Source organism: Magnolia sinica, chromosome 9 (genome assembly GCF_029962835.1).
Source record: "Magnolia sinica isolate HGM2019 chromosome 9, MsV1, whole genome shotgun sequence".
Taxonomy (NCBI): domain Eukaryota; kingdom Viridiplantae; phylum Streptophyta; class Magnoliopsida; order Magnoliales; family Magnoliaceae; genus Magnolia; species Magnolia sinica.
The window spans coordinates 1,537,326-1,554,481 of NC_080581.1; the positions used below are offsets into that span (position 1 = coordinate 1,537,326).

Consider the following 17,156-nt stretch of genomic DNA (forward strand, 5'->3'; position numbering starts at 1 on the left):
ACAAAAGGTGGGAAAGGATCCAAAGGCAGTTTTCGTGGCATGGTGCAGAAGAGGAGCACAAGTTCCACCTTCTTGCTTTGGTAAGTAGGCAAACTGAAAAAGGTTGGTGGGGCACAGTTCAGACCACTTGAGGCTTCATCTCAATAGCAGGCCAAGGGGCTATGGGCAACAATTTTCAGAACCGAGAAAGTCTTTTCAAGGGCATTGGTATGGAAACTAGGAGCTGTGCGCTACTCTGGCTCGCTTTGCGAAGCTCCACTCGCTGCTTTGAAGCCAGCAAGCAGAAAAACTAGGGTTGAAAGTTGGGCGGTTGGTGCTCAACCCTAGCCCAACCCAAGGTTCCTATACCCCAACCCTAACCCAACCCAACCCAACCTCGGGTTGGGAATTCTCAACCCAAGCCCAACCCAAGCGGGCTCGGTCAGGTTGATCGGGTGGATACATGCTAATATTTTCGTTATTACATTAGTCTATTATATTTCAATACACGTTTTATTTTTTGTACCTATGATTTTATTAATTATATATGTAGTTATTTATCGTAAAGAACTTCATTTTTTCTAAACAAATAAGCTAAAATATAGGACAACTACTCCTTTAAAAGTCGTGTTGTGTAGCATGCAATCTATTTGGGAGAGAGAAATCCAACTTATCTTGTTAGCTTGAGTAATCGGAAATGACATGGACCAATGAGACCCGACGACAGTGGAATTTCCTGTTCCTTCAACACAAACGATCCGCACTCCATTATAATTTATAAGTAACTTACATATCGATTGGGTTCGGAAATGACGGGCTATGCATAGTATATTTACAGGGGTTTGAATTTAAGTACTAATTCAACTTTAATATCTCTAATTAGTGTATGTATGTAATGTTTGACACAATGGTTGTAACAAGCTCGTTGAAATATATACTTTGCTTGAAAATGATGAAATTCTAAGTCTCAGATGGGCCCCAAGCACAAGATCACATCCGAAAGACTAGCCAACGATTTTTAACCGTTGATTTACATGGATAATGTTTGGATGTCGCAAATCATTTTATTAAAGTAATTATAGTGATGTAATTGATAATCTAATTGTTTTGGGATATCATCAATGGGCCATGTGCCCAATAGATTAATAGTCTAGTGACACACATGTTACACATGCAACTCTTGGTAAGATTTTAGATGTAATCCAAGCTATCACTGTGGATTTCAAACCCCCTCTTTGAGGGGATTTGAAACCCCCATTTACTTTATGGTGCCAAACATACAAGGGATTTGAAATCCCCTCAAAATCCCCCCAAACGACCCCTTAAGTATTAACTATAAGACTAAACAACAAGTCTACAAGACGTCGACCATCCGGTCATGAGGTAGAGCTGCTTACACTTTGCACACATCCTTTAATCCCTTGGCAAAGCATTCACCCTTGTCCATCTAGGTATTATCTATAGGAAGGGTGGGATCTTCCTTCTCAGTGATCCACTCATGATCAGATTCCATATCCGATAAGCAGATAGGATCAAGCCCTTGGTCTTTCTCTCTCTTCGCATGACGGACTTTGTGCTGGAGATTGTATTTTATGAAAACGAGAGCATTCAATCTTCTATGAATCAATCATATATAAATAATATAAAGATTAAATAATCACATAATAAACTAAATAACCTAGAAAACAACTAAAAACTAAAACATACACTTACGATTTAACTACTTAAAGAAGTCCAACAAGCAAAATAATTAAAATATTACCTGGTTGCTTTACCGTTCTTGTTAATTTTGCAGTTTCTCTTTCAAACAAACCCTAGGCCCTTTTGAAATGATCCGTTTGTTCATCAACAGTGATCCTTTGCCTTGAATTCGAGATCAATCTTTCAATACAAGCATATAGGCCAGTTTTGATTTCTAATCCGGATGGAAACTCTTATCATACCAAAATCTCAGATTTAAAAAGTAAGCCGTCACATGTAAAGGCCTATGAAGCTGGAGATTCCACCGCTGATCTATGATTTCCCATATAGCCGAATAATGCTTCATTACCTCTCCTAAATTCTTTACGATTGCCTCTTTTGCCCGATCCATCGTTTCATAAATATATCCCATAGTTGGCCTCTCATTTGAATAAACTAACCGTAAAACCTTAACCAATGGGAGAGTAGCCTTCAAGCAAAACTTGATAGATGACAAAAAATCTACGTCGGCCAACACTATATCTTGAACATGCTTCCCCTTTGTAGTCTTAGAGAAACTGCTACCTTCCCATTCCTTTGAGGTGAATAATCTACCTCCAGCCAATCCTATTCTCGTGGATGTTTTCAATGTCAAGTAACACGTAGCAAATTGTATTACGGCTGGTCTTATCAACTCTCCTTTTGTATGCTTTCCCATTAAGTTTAAGACCTAGCAATGCTTAGACGGTTATAGCCTTCGCTTTCGCCTTCGCCATGGTTTTAGAATGGACTTGCAACTTTCCAATGTTTGTAAGCATAAGGTCTATGCAGTGGGCTGCACATGGAGACCAAAACAACTTCTTTATCTTCTTCATTAACGTTTGACCCGCTTTGACATAAGCGGATGCACTATCCGTAATGACTTGAACTACATTGTCTTTACCTACGTCATCAATAATGGACTCAAGTAAACTCAACAAATTGTCCGCATCCAAATACCGGACGTATCAACGAATTCTAAAAAAAAATACCACCCAGACTATTAACAAAAAAAATTGCAATCAACCAATTCACTCCATTGGTCCACCCATATGACATTATCCTACATTCAGTCTTGGCCCATTCCTTCTTGTAAACTTAAATGGACTTCTCTAGTCGGTCTCAACCTCCAACTTAAAATTTTTGTTCCCTCATGATATGATAGAACTTCAACCTGGCCTAAATGCAACAACTGCTTCCATCATAGGTGTGAAGAAGGGACTTTTCACATGATTAAAAGGTAGAGCATTCACATACAAGAAGCGAGAAATAGAAAGGTATGCATTATCTTCATCTCCGTTCTTCCAAATTTTGTTTAGAGTGGCTTGTTGTGGCTTGTTGCTTTTCTTTCAACCCTCTCTTTCTTCCGACAAATTCATTTAGCAACTTTTTCCTTCATCAAATTCCTTCATATCATCAATAATTGGAACTCTTCCGACATCATATTCTCATTCTTCTTGTTGCTCCGTTTCACTTATACTACTATCTAACAACTTGAATTTATCTACAACATTATCGCCCACTTGGGAATATGCTGCTACATTCTTCTTGGTTCAGGCAAGGCGGTGTTTTATTCAAAACACACTTTCCCAATAAGCCTTCCCACTAAATTTACATTTTAGGTGAAGGTTATTGTTCTCACCCACCTTCGAACAATAATCCTATATGGGGTCGTTATCCTTGGACTTCGACTGCTTTCCCATCATCCAGACTTCAACAATAATCAATATCTGGATTCTCAATGGGTCGGATCTGGATTGGATCCAGTTGGATCCGGTCCGAAATCTGTAGCCGGATTCAGATCCGAATTCGGATCGAAAAGGTGATATCCATATCCAATCCATTCATAAATAGCCAGATTTATTTATGATCCAAATATCCATATAGCCATCGAATTCGGGTCAGATTTGGTCCAAATCCACCACATCACAAATATAAAAATATATAAGATAATATATTTTATTTAGCAATAAAATGGTGCAATTTGAATATTTTCAATTTAATTCGTGCAGGAGTATTGAAGTTCAAGGAGCAGAAGTCGAACAGCCACACATAATTTACTATTGTGGAAGTCGAAACAGTTGATAGCTTGAAGCATGCAATAGCGGGGATCTGATCGGATCTCACCACTAGATTCGGATCCGACTCGAATATGATTTGGATTTATTTTTATGAACCTGAATTAGGTTTGTATAATTAATCGGACCTATTTTAAGATCTAACTCTGCATTATACGGGTTAAGAGCGAATTGGATCTTGGATATGACTCGCTCGATTGAGAGCCTTACTTAACCTTACCTATTAAGAAAAAAAAAAACAACTATTTAGGCTAAAATAAAATGTTAAAAAAATATAAATCATTAAGAAAATGACAAGAATCTTGAAATAAATGAAAAAAAATAAAGGAAAACACAAAACAATGCACATTTTACCCTAAAAATGGGAGAATGGAAAAAGAAAAGATTAAATAAGTATTTTATATTTATTGGCACCTATTTTGATGTAGAAATCCAATGAAACTAGCGTCGTTCGATTTTGTTGACTGACGAAAAAACATATGAGAATTTCTTTCTTGAAGTTTTTTAGGCCTCACAATCTTCAAAACTCTCCACTCTATCTCAAAAGAACCAAATAAAGTGATTTTCTAACGTGGGTGGGTCCTAAAAGGGGTTTTTAAATACAAAAGCCCTAAAAAATTGCAAAAAATAGATAAGAGTGAAAAAATTGGTTTTTTTTTTTTTTAAAATAATTTTGCTGGAAATTTGTGGCTATTTGCGCAGAATTGAATCGTATTATTCACAGTGAATGATACGATTCCCAATTTGATCGTACGATTCAGTCATGTTTATGATTCACCATGGGATTCATATCGTAAACATGTACGATATGATTCAATTTGCACGATTTGAATCGTAAATCGTAGGATTTTGATAACATTGACTGTGCATACCTTGTTTCTTCTCACCAACCATGCCAACATTGCTACTTTTGGAGGGGCTTCATACGATCAAATAAAGGATGCATGAGCCTTTTCTTTCCTAGAGTGACACCCACTGAGCAATGAGTAGAATGATTGACTGTGAACCTCTCGTATCTATCAATGGACCATGAGATAACATTGCTCTCCGCTGGCGACGGGGATTCACCATTGAGCTTCCTTGTTATAGAATGAATTCAATCTCCTCTTCCCGCAAATTTCTTCGACATGGCGGGGTCCACATAGTTCTCGCTTCTGACCTTGCAGAGCAAGCATTAACCAATACATTTACATTTGCGGCCAAAGCTGCCAACCTCGGGTACAATCTGGTGGGATTAGGTGGTATGGAGTTGCATTTGGTCCATGTAAATTCCATCCGGTGTTTGAAAAAGATGAGAAGGATTGGATTACTCCTTGTATCATATCATCCAGACCCAGCATAAGATACGGTGGGATTTATGGTGGAATTTTGAAATCTACTACAATATGTGGGCCCCATGTTGACGCATGTGTTTTATCCATGCCGTCCATCCATATGCGCCCTTTACATGTGACAGTCGAGTTGCATATGCACATAGGTGACCAATATCAATTGTGAAATCTGGTCCGTAGATTACAATTCCATGGTCCACTAAAAACTAGTTTCACTTAATAGAGTTCCCCCCCCCCCCACCAAAGGAAGAGTTTGATTCCAAACGTGGGATTGGGCAGTCAAAATACCATGGTATTTTCAGGCATTTAATCATTGTGTGATAACAGTGTTAATTCCACCTATTGCAATTCAATACCATTTAATCCAACATTCCAAATAGGCCCTTAGGGGTCTTTCTCCCATTCACCCGTCTTCCCAAAATTAAATCCTCTTCCCATCCAAAGTGAATATCTAACCCCTCCTGAGAATTTCTTCCTTAACCCATCAATAGATCTCCGCACCCACGTGGTCCCCTATATAGTGATGACTCCGTCCACCGATCCTCTTCCTTTACCCCATATTTTCTTACGATTACCTTTTTCCACAATGCATCCTCCTCCGTACTAAATCTCTGTGCTTCCTTGTCTTTGCTCCTCCCTCCTTGTATGGCTTACAGGCTTCCTCCTTTTTGAAGTGGAACTTCCTCTCCTCCTCCGCTCCTTGCCATAGGAAGTCTTGTCTTAATTTATCTTGTCTCACAATGATTTTGCTGGGACACTTGAATAACAATAGGAAGTATAGTGGAATATTCGATGGTGCCGATTTAATTGAACTTAGCCTCCTACCCGTTGATAGATGTCGGTGCATTGGTAGTGATAACTTCCTTTCGATTCTTTCAATCACCTTGTCCACAAATGCTTTGCAGGTTTGCCAATACATAGGGTATACTAAATAGGTAGTAGGAAACATCCCCGCCTTACACCTGAATGTCTCAGCTAGCGCACTTCTCTCTTCCTTCTTGCTCTTCTATTTCAATAAAATTTAGTTGCCATTAATTTATTTATTTTATTATTATTATTATTATTTTTTGTGGATCCGTATCACAAATTGTTTTAGTTGATAAGTTGAGCATTTAATGTTTATAGCCATTCAGTTTATAAGTTTTTTTAAGTTCTTTTTTTAGTTAAATAGGATTTTTAATCATTGGGTTGTCATGTTCAAGGTTGGAGACAACGTGGGTGACTGTGCTGCTCGAGGTGCTGATCTTTTTGAAAGTATTGCGGCAGAGATAATCAGTGCTATGATACTTGGGGGGACAATGGCTCAACGTTGCAAAATCGAAGGCAAGCAATAAGTTCTGTAGATGTTGATTAGGTTTTAAAGACCCCGATTCACTGTTTCTTTTAAATATAAGGAGTGTTGATATCAGTTCTGTTCTCCTCGTCTTCTCCCTCCACTTGAGCATGGTACTATTTGTTTCTTCTTCTTTTGCTGATATGCATGTGTAATTAGAATTATTTGGCAGCGAGGACCATTGTGCCTATTTACTTCTTTCAAGATTTGCTACGTGCAGTTGTTGCTTTTCTTTTTTTTTTTTGCTATTATTATTATTATTATTATTATTAATTTTTTTTTTCTGTTGCACTAAATAATTAGGTTTTTGACTTACAAGAAAAAGAAATGTGGTAGAGCCTTGACCCACATGTCACCTGCTTTATGGCTTGTGTCAGACACGTTATGCTGGAAAGGGAGCCATGTTGAATAACATGCAGAACTCTGCTTGTCGCATGGCACTATATAGTTCACCATGAACAACATGGAGGTGATAATCTCTTTGTTTGTGGCATGCTTCTCTCATGCAAAGTTCTCTGGTTCGTCATTGATGCCATGGTTCAGTGTTATGATTGAGACCCATAAGCCATAGATGGCAAAAAAAGTAAAAAAGAAAAAAAGAAAAAAAAGAAGGCTGGTTCTTTCTGACATTTGATCCTCATTGTGTGAGGTCTCTAAGATCCAAGTCTTGTTAGAAAAGCCTGCTGTGAACTGGAGAATTAGACTAAATAACTAAAAGTATCTGATAAGTAGGTTAATCATGAATCTCATTCCTTCCATTGCGTGGGCAAGTCCAAATTCTGGTTATCTATGAACTAAAGTTTTGAAGTCTTATATGGTTGGCCTTTCTGCCTGTTATGGATTCGTGGTTTTGAGGTTTCATACCTTTCAAGAGAATTTTTTTTGTAGGCTTCTCCGTTCATGTGTTCTTACCACTCAAATTTTTAAGTAGCTTGAGTTTGGGCTTCTGGAATTGATTTGTCCTATCTGATCTTCCAATGTGCTGGTTCAACCTGCCTTTACTTTTAAGGTTCCTTTTAATATGTCTCTATTCTAATTGGTTTAGATGAACTTTCTTATGTTTTGCATTCAGTCTGCATCAGCTGATGATAGTAGTTGTTTTCCTCTGCAGATCCGTCTGGGTTTATCTTGTTTCCTCTTGTCATTCATTCTTTTGACTTGGTGGTATCATCAATTGGAATACTTTCAATCAGGGGTACACGTGAATCTGGAGCAAAGGTTCCGATAGAGGATCCAATGACAATAATCCAAAAAGGCTATTCCATTACAATATTTTTAGCTGTTCTGGCATTTGGCGCGGTAATGCTTCATCTGCATCAAATGACTCAATACTAATATTGCCCATAATTGATGTTAATATTGTTATATGATCCTTTCCAGCTGTTCTCTGCATGTAATGCTCATAATCTTAACCCTGTTTGGTCAACATCCATCATTGTTTCTCATTCTGGTTTTTTTTTTTTTTTTTTTTCTTTCTTTCTTTCTAATTTTCTGTTTAATTATTTTACAGTCTACTCGTTGGCTGCTTTACACTGATCAAGCACCTTCTGCATGGCTGAACTTTGCCTTATGTGGCTTGGTGGGAATCACAACAGCCTACGTTTTTGTTTGGATTTCTAAGTATTACACTGATTACAAGCATGAGCCTGTACGCACGCTAGCTCTTGCAAGCACAACAGGCCATGGAACTAACATAATTGCAGGCATAAGTTTGGGTTTAGAATCAACTGCCCTTCCAGTCCTTGTTATTAGTGTAGCTATTGTTTCATCTTTCTGGCTAGGTCAAACTTCAGGCCTGGTAGATGTAACTGGAAGTCCAACTGGTGGTCTATTTGGGACTGCTGTAGCAACAATGGGGATGCTCAGTTCTGCAGCTTATGTGCTCACCATGGATATGTTTGGTCCGATTGCTGATAATGCCGGTGGGATCGTTGAGATGAGCCAGCAGGTAATGAATTTGATGAATAATTAATCCTTGTGAAAGTTTAATTTGATAAAAATAGAAAAGAAAAATTGGCTCTACTTTTCATGATGTGTTGCATGCAGAAGTCATGATGGCTTTTCCTTTGATGCACTCTCATATGGAATGCATGTATTCTTTCCATGCATGTGCATTCTATTTGGTCTTGGGAAGGTGGTCCAGTTCACATGCAATACTATTCTTCTATCTAAAATTGCTGTTAGTCCAGTTCACACTGTTTGGTCCATGTCTGTTCCTATAGGCTTTGAAATGCCATTCTTGAATTGCATGTTTACTGGAATGTCATCTTTAGAATGTTTCCAAGAGGCCATGGGCCCCCCCGCGCCCCCCCGTATTTCTATGCAATATTTATCTATGCTATAGGAAGGGACGTAAGGACTTCTTTTATTTAAGGGTTTATTTATTTATTTAATTTTAATTTTTTAAGGGATGTAAGGTACATGGTTTGTAAATGTCTGGGTGATGACCTAACATTGTTGTAATCAGATTTGTGGTATCAATGTAGAGATTTTTGTGCAAGGCTACAAAAGAAAAGAAAACATAGGATTTTTCTCATGCTTAACTAATCACTACAAATATTGGATGTTGGTATATTGATATGCCACCTAGTCCCAAGCATGTAATAGAACTACCAGTTTTTGAGTCTTTCTACATGAATTGAGTCAAAACAATTATATGAGGGTCAATGGATCAAGTTTTTCTTGTTTCCAGGTTGTTAGTAGTGTTGTCATGTGCGATCGCATAAAAGCATACCATGACTCGGATCGCTTATGCCGTGGTCGCATATGCCGTGCAGGAAGCATGCCATGATTATGCGATGGCATAATCGCATAATATAGTATGCCATGGCATAATGGCCAACAATCAAGTTTCTTGTAGATTGTAATAAGTTGTAAGTCGTAACTTGTATTGTATGCATTAACTCATCAAGATTCAAGTTATCAATACAATTTCTATATTTGTAGTTTTCAATCATTAATTCTTTCTTTGTGTAACTTGTTAATTATTTAAATTTGTTTTGTTATATATAATATAATATAACTCAACATATAGATGGCCTAATAGTCAAACTACAATGAAATAGGTAAACAAACCCAATCCAATCACTTGTAGTAATTATACATAGTTTTTCTTAATTTTTTAGAATTTTTTTTTTCTATTTTTTTTATTACCATTTTTTTTTTAAAATTTTCAAAAGAAAAAAAGCCATCAGCTTGAGCGATCGCTTATGCGATTATGCGATGGCTTAAGTGATCAGCCCAGGTTGATGGCTTATGCAATTTTAATGCGATTTGACATCATTGGTTATTAGCATGGTCATAAATAGTGGTTTCGGACAGTGACTCACCTGGAAACTGAAACTGTTACAACTTGTCCTAACTTGTTCCGACTCGGTCAGATTTGTTCCGACTCAGACAGGTTTTGGTGTGTTGACTTGTCCAATGATTCATTTTGTTCTCCACGGATACTGAGTTGATTCGGCCTGCTCCAATATTTAGAACCATGGTTGTTAAATCTAGTACGGGAAATACTTTTACCCTTCTTGGTTTGTAAGTTTTTGTATCATTACCTGTGTTAAAGATTCTCTGCATTTGGGGTGAGTTGATATGCTTCGTCTGAGTTTGTTGAGCTGGAAAGTCAACTAAGTCCTAGTTGCAGAGTCTTGGGAACAAGCTTATGTATTCTTTGAAGGTTGTAAGTTGTGACATTGTAATATTAGCTTGGATCATCTTAATGTAAAGTTATTCATGTTTCACGCAGCCTGAAAGTGTCCGGGAGATTACAGATGTTCTAGATGCTGTTGGGAACACCACAAAAGCTACCACTAAAGGATTTGCTATTGGTTCTGCAGCACTTGCTTCTTTCCTCCTTTTTAGTGCTTATATGGATGAAGTAGCTTCTTTTGCGCAAACCCCCTTTAAGGAGGTCAGCTGAATGCGTGTACCCTGCAAAACCTATCTATTGGTGTTTCCATGACTCTTCTTTGTTAAAATAGTTAAAGAGGCCTTTTGACTATCTAATTTTTCCAGTCTTGATTGGTTCACAGGTTGACATTGCAATTCCAGAGGTTTTTGTTGGTGGCTTGTTGGGCTCTATGCTTATTTTCTTATTTAGTGCATGGGCATGTTCTGCTGTTGGTCGAACTGCCCAAGAGGTTGTTAATGAAGTGCGGAGACAGTTTATTGAGAGACCGGGTATCATGGTGAGTATCTTGCCGGCTCTGTATTGTAACACGTAGCTCATTTTCTCAATAGCTCATTAGTGACACCTCAAATTGATTTGACATGCCCATCCCAGGACTATAAAGAGAAACCAGATTACAGCCGCTGCGTCTCTATTGTGGCATCTGCGTCTTTGCGGGAGATGATAAAACCTGGCGCTTTGGCTATTATATCGCCCATTGCGATCGGTGAGTCCTTTCATTTGTTTTCTCGGTGTGGTGCATGTGTTTTCACATCTTTACTAATGTGATTGTATATTTGCCAAAACGTTAACAGCTCAAGGCTTATTGCATGGCTCAAGTAAAAAAAATATACGTGAAAAGGAGTTGATACTTAGGACACAATTTTCCCGTGCGGGGAGTGGATATTTCAAACCTATTTTTACAGTTTGAGTTGGCGATTTGGTGCCAATTTTGTCACGCAGGAAGATGGGACACGGTCGTTTGGATCGAAATAGAGTTTAGGCCTAAAATGGCCTTTTGGAGGATGTGTCCAAACTGGCCCTTAATTTGTCCATTTGATAACGATATGGTCACTCGGAATATTTGGATTAAGTTGTTTTTCTTTTGTGAGGTTAACCGTATCTCGAGTGGTCCATGGAATCTACTTTTCTTCCATGCCTATGGCAGTTCTACTAAAAGAACTCAAGTTGATTGATAATGGGTTGGAATGATGTGCTCGGCCACATTTTAATTGCCATGCGCCAGTCGTATATGCCACTTTCTGTTGGGGAAGCAACAGAAGGAAAACATTGAAAATTTCTACTTGGGGAAAGACAACAAATGTGACCTGTCTGTCATATAGTGATGTAGATCTTGATTCTTCATTCATTCTAGACTTCTTCAAGATGAGGGAGAGCTTCCCACAATTTCTAAAATCTGTGCCCTATCTTCTAAAGTAGTTTTTGGTGTAGCAAAACTTTATATTGATAAGATTGAAAAGTTTGCTTTGATTGTAATTCCTTAATGATTTGGTACTGAACTAAACATACCCTCTTTCTTCCTTTTTCTCCCCCCTCCTTTTCCCTGCATACTAATTGTATTCAATTTGCAGGGTTTGTGTTTCGGATATTGGGCCACCTCACTGGCCATCCTCTATTAGGGGCCAAAGTTGTGGCTTCCATGCTCATGTTTGCGACTGTATCCGGTATTCTTATGGCTCTCTTTCTAAACACTGCTGGAGGGGCCTGGGATAATGCGAAAAAATTTATAGAAACTGGCGCTCTTGGTGGCAAAGGGAGCGAATGTCACAAAGCTGCTGTCACGGGGGATACGTAAGTTTGCCATGTCTTTTGCTTTCGAAATTCAAGAAGTCCATTATCAAACACCATTGCTCCTGAACGTGCCATGTGAATGATTACATGCATGTGCGATGATTCACGAACGCTGAATGCATGCACGTAATTGTGTATACTTCATTTACTCATAGTGACAAGTCTAGTTCTCAGCAATTTCTGTGTTCAAGAACTACTTGAGAGATTTTCAAAAGTTTCAGTTTTTTTTTTTTCTGGGGATAATCTAGGGAAATCTCATTTACTATAAAAAGATAAAAAAATTTTATTATAAACTAATAAATAATTGAAAATTTTAATTATAAGTTGGTCCATTCAGTAGGTGAGCCACGATATTAGGAATAAGCAATGTTTTAAATATCGACGATATTGGCCGATATATCCCACGATATATCTTGTATCCCACCTGTTCAATACAAAATGCACAGGTTATGCCGATATATTCCACACGTTTGATTCGGTGAGCATTTTTAATTGGAATTATATTAAATCAGTGTCAAATGGTTACAAATCTATTGGTTCTCCATATTTTGTACGATGGAGCCAAGCTTTGATTTTGATATTCATTGGTTTTTCATGTTCTCCATGTTTTTGTCGAAATTTTTATTCAACCAACTGTCAATTGAAACTAATTTTGAAGTATTTAAGAGTATTTGATGAAACAATCATAACGTACACTCTAATATCAAATTTTGAGTGTAAATGGTCTGATTTGAGAAAATTTGGGGAAAATTCATTTTTCCCCCCCAAATTTTTCCAAATTGCTTGCAATGTTGCACTCGAAACGTAAAATCAAGCATATATGAGGGTTGATCTACTGAGTCCTTGTCAATTTTCGAAAAGTAAAAATTATTTTTTAATTAAAAATTAATAAAAATTATTATTATTATTATTTTTATTTTGAATTTTCCCTTCAACTGGCTGTCAATTGAGACTAATTTCGAAGTATTTAAGAGTGTTTGATGAAATGATAATCACGTACACTCTAAATGTTATTCATTCAATTTGAATATAGTTGCATTAGTTCAGTCAGACAACGCATAGCTTATGACCCTACAGACAACGCATAGCTTATGACCCTATATACACTTCTTTAATGAGATGTTATGATTTAAAAGTGTGTATTAAGGTCTTTTTTAACAATCCCTGGAAGTTTCATTGAAAAATTCAACTATTTTTGTAATGTTTCTCCATGTTTCTCAAAAAGTGCGATAAATTACCCGATACAAACGATATATCTCGTGCAATAACCAATATGTATCTATATCCCAAGGGTGCGATGCTTAACGCGATACCGATATTTTGAACACTTGGAATAAGTTGATGGGTTAGAAAATGTTGGCTGATTTTTTCACTACTATGTCTGCTCAGTTAATTGTGGCCCACTTGACTAGTGGACCAACCTGATTCTTGGGATAGGGAATCTGCTTAATGGTACCTTTCTGATGCTGGCATTTGTGGTGGTGTGTGCATTAGCTGACTTGTACATGCGTGCGGGCATAGAAAAGCTGTTTTACAAAAATATGGCGAGATTTTCAAAATTCTGATGTCTCATGGCATCTACGCCCAACTTGAAAGCTTAAAAATGAGGATGCCACTTTTCTAGAAAGAAATTGCATGCATGTCAAACACCTGTCCCAGCGAATATTTAACACATTTTCTAGATAATTTATTGTCTTTTAATTTCTGGTAGAAAGTCATTGGCTTGCATAGAATGCAGTTGTTGCTTAACATATGAAGTCAGAGAATTTGCATAGAATGGAATTGTTAGTTAATGTATTCAAGGCATAAGATTAATTATAGGCTTAAACATGGTGATTGTCCACCATGTTATTTAGTTTGTGCAGTCTCATCCCCTGTACACATACAAATGCACATCAATCAAGACCATCGAAATTACTGATGGAGCATATCTTGGCATTCATACTTATATAATGATCTTGATAATATCTGCCTTTTTTGCATTGAATTTGAACCGCTGACCATTTTACCATTCTTTTATAGCCAGCATTTGGATAGTTAGGATCGTTTTCCACGTGAATTTTGGTATAGGCTCCATTCACAAAAGGCCACCATCGTGGACTGTGGATCGACATACATTTATGCAATTTGTGTGGTGGTTGAGACAACTTAAAATGGTGGCGAACCATCGCTATTTTTCTCTCCTAAGCATCATGTTCCTTTTGTCCTGAATGCCAATTCAAAATTTCTTTCAAAAGATTATTTTATTGAATTTCATTTAGGACTCCTTGATGCTATAAGCTGCTAAAACCCCGAAGAAAAAGCATATGAATGCATCTTTCTGCCTCAAACTTTCTTGCATAACTTCATAGTTTTTTGTATGATTTTTTCTTTTTTACTTGGTTTTCAGTGTCGGCGACCCGTTCAAGGACACTGCTGGGCCCTCTCTTCATGTCCTTATCAAGATGCTTGCGACGATAACGCTTGTCATGGCACCTGTTTTTCTGTGAGTAATTTTACATCCTCTTATTTGACAAACAAAAGGCACCCTTCTCTCTTCGTGGGGGCTATCGATGTTCTGAATGTGCAAAGGAATCACGATCTTAAGATCAAGGGTGCTGATTTTTCCTTGTTTCTTTTTTTTTTTTTTCCTCTTCTGAAGAAATAATGTTACACTGACTGCCCATTTGGGTCTTTCACACTGGCAAAATATATGTAGGCTCATATTCATTGTTAGTGTCTTTAGTAATAATAGCTAGTTTATGAAATTTGTCTTTTTCATTTGCACGGAAACTTCCATAGTATATATGCAAGTGATTGGATTGGATTTCTATTGGGGACATGTTTGTTTCTATGTGATACCTTGGAATTGAAAGAGAATTCTGCGAAATTCATACTTGTCCAACTTTTGCATTAAAAAGGACATGTAGTAGTCCGTTTTCGTGTGCCAAACATTTCACAAAAACCCATATCAATGTCTGTAGAAAATTAATAAATCCTTTTTTCCAAAATCTTAAAGGAAAAATGGACCATTTGACAGTTGACCTTTTTACATTTCTACATGAATCCGTTGAAAACTGCACTGGATAATAACTTCCCCTGGTGAAGAAGATCAAGTTAGCCCTTGCGAACAGCTTGATGCACCATCACCCTAGCAAATATGGTCAAATGGCATTCACAAATTCCTGCCTAGTAAGAGCACCGGCCTGATTTTTTTTTATCCAGGTGATTTTCATGGTGTGTGTGCCCACCTTTTTTGATGGCTCCAATCTCCTGCACAAGTGACATGTTGGAAGACTGCCATATGTGTGAAAATTCGTACTGTAAGGTTCACCACTCCAACTAATATTTTGCATCATCTCTATGCTCTGATGTAGCCCGTCTTTGCATTATTTTCTTTTGTTCTCTCCTCATTAATAGCCAAGTAGTAAAATTCCCTTATTCTGAAACTTGTCAAAGTTAACTTGAAGACACAGGCAAGACGGGCTCAATATAATGAATGGTCCACATCAAAGGCTGGTTGATATGATGGATGGTGGATATTAAGGGTGGACCAAACAAAATTGAGGAATTAGTACTTATTTGATATTGGAAACCAAACATACTTTTCTGCTTTTTTGGCTACCAAATATACTCATCACAACATACTATCCAAAGGCGCCCTTCATGATAGATATTTAATGTATATGGACGAATCAAATATAGAAAAGCATTTTTTTTTAAAAAACATGAATTAGAGCTTGCAGTTGTCTGACCTCTCTTACCTACAGTTGGGAGTCCGATGACTCGGGTGAGTTTCTCAATGACGTTGGCTTGAAATCTCTCCAAGTCGAGTTGACTCGGCCTAGTTTCAGGTTGTGCTAGTGAGTTTTAGAACTATGACTAAAAGAAAATCTCTAGCCATGTTCACAGGCCACTAAGCTAGTAACTAGTAAGCATGCATGCAAGAAGAAAAAAAGGCTACTATAGACACTGATCGGTTCACATTGGCGGTGGGACCGACAACTACGAGTTTGGAACCCTTTTCGAGTTGGGTTGACCACTCATTGGGAAAAATCAAACTGGTCTCTCACCAATCGGCTTGGTTGGCCCGTGTTTTTGTATAAACGAGTGTGTGGCTGCCGGACCTTTGCCTGGACCATGAAATCTCATACGCACCATTGATTACATTGCTAGCAAGCATATCTAGGGTGATCATAAGCTTTGATCTTGTGGGCCACATCCGCCGGCCATGGCCCAAAAATCATGGTTGTCGGGGAATGTTTTTTTTATTTTTTTAATTGAATGAAAATAAAGAGCAATGATCAACGGTTAGGTTAAAAGCAACGTCACGGATGATGTATGCATGTGGTGATCCACTTGATCAACGGTTCCAATCAGCGTAAGAGAGTTCCACCATACATCGGAGATGGGATAGATGGACATATAACCATTACAGCAGATTGTATGCAAACATTCGATACAGCCATTTTCCCGCCAAATTGTCACATGGGGGGGGGGGGGGGCGTTGGGCGCTGTGGGGCCCACCGTGATGTATGTGTTTTACATCCATGCTGTCCAGCCGTTCTGCCAGCCCAAAAAATGAAGCAGATCCGAAGCTCAAGTGGACCATATCAAAGGAAATAGCGGGGATGATGACCCCACCGTTGAAACCTTCCTACGGGCCACCCTAATATTTATTTTCCATCCAACCTGTTGATAAGGTCATACATACTGGCTGTTTCCTGTGGTGTGGTACACTTGAGCTTTTGATCTGCTTCATTTTTAAGCTCATGTTCTAAAATGAGTTGGCAAAACGGATGGACGGCATGGATAAAACATATACAAACGCATGGATAAAACATATACATCTCAGTTAGCTCGCACACGCCCAACACCTAGCCAGGCAGTGCTGGGTCACCACCCAATCCGCTTCCATGTTTGGTCGTAATTTAAAAAAAAAAAAGACAAAAGAAAAAAAAACCAGGCCCCAAACTTAAGTGGGCCGCGTTACAAGAAACTGTGGGGATTAAACGCCCACCGTCAAAACCTTATCGGGAGCCACAGAAGGTGTGTATCAATCTGATATTTGTCTGGTACCTTTAATACTCGTGGGAATAACCTTACGAACGGATTGGATGGCATATAAACGTCACGATGAACTCAGAAGGCTTCAACGGTGAGCGTTTCAATATCCACTCTTTCCTGTGGTGTGCTCCAATTGAGCTTTGGATCTACCTTATTTTTAGGATCATGTGCTGGAATGAGCTGAAAAAACGAAT

The 17,156-nt window shown here is 38.1% G+C and overlaps 1 protein-coding gene across 2 annotated transcripts in view; it reads left to right on the forward strand.

The window, feature by feature from the left end:
* Window positions 1-14,670, forward strand: part of LOC131256606 (pyrophosphate-energized membrane proton pump 3) — a 30,908-nt gene extending 16,238 nt beyond the window's left edge. For both annotated transcript variants that reach the window (XM_058257527.1, XM_058257526.1), the window contains exons 8-15: window positions 6,310-6,430; window positions 7,552-7,739; window positions 7,951-8,388; window positions 10,183-10,347; window positions 10,469-10,624; window positions 10,720-10,831; window positions 11,697-11,916; window positions 14,306-14,670. In XM_058257527.1, coding sequence (XP_058113510.1) covers window positions 6,310-6,430; window positions 7,552-7,739; window positions 7,951-8,388; window positions 10,183-10,347; window positions 10,469-10,624; window positions 10,720-10,831; window positions 11,697-11,916; window positions 14,306-14,405 — 1,500 coding nt within the window. In that variant the 3' untranslated portion in view covers window positions 14,406-14,670. The remainder of the gene's footprint in view (window positions 1-6,309; window positions 6,431-7,551; window positions 7,740-7,950; window positions 8,389-10,182; window positions 10,348-10,468; window positions 10,625-10,719; window positions 10,832-11,696; window positions 11,917-14,305) is intronic.
* The last annotated feature ends 2,486 nt before the right edge of the window (window positions 14,671-17,156 follow it).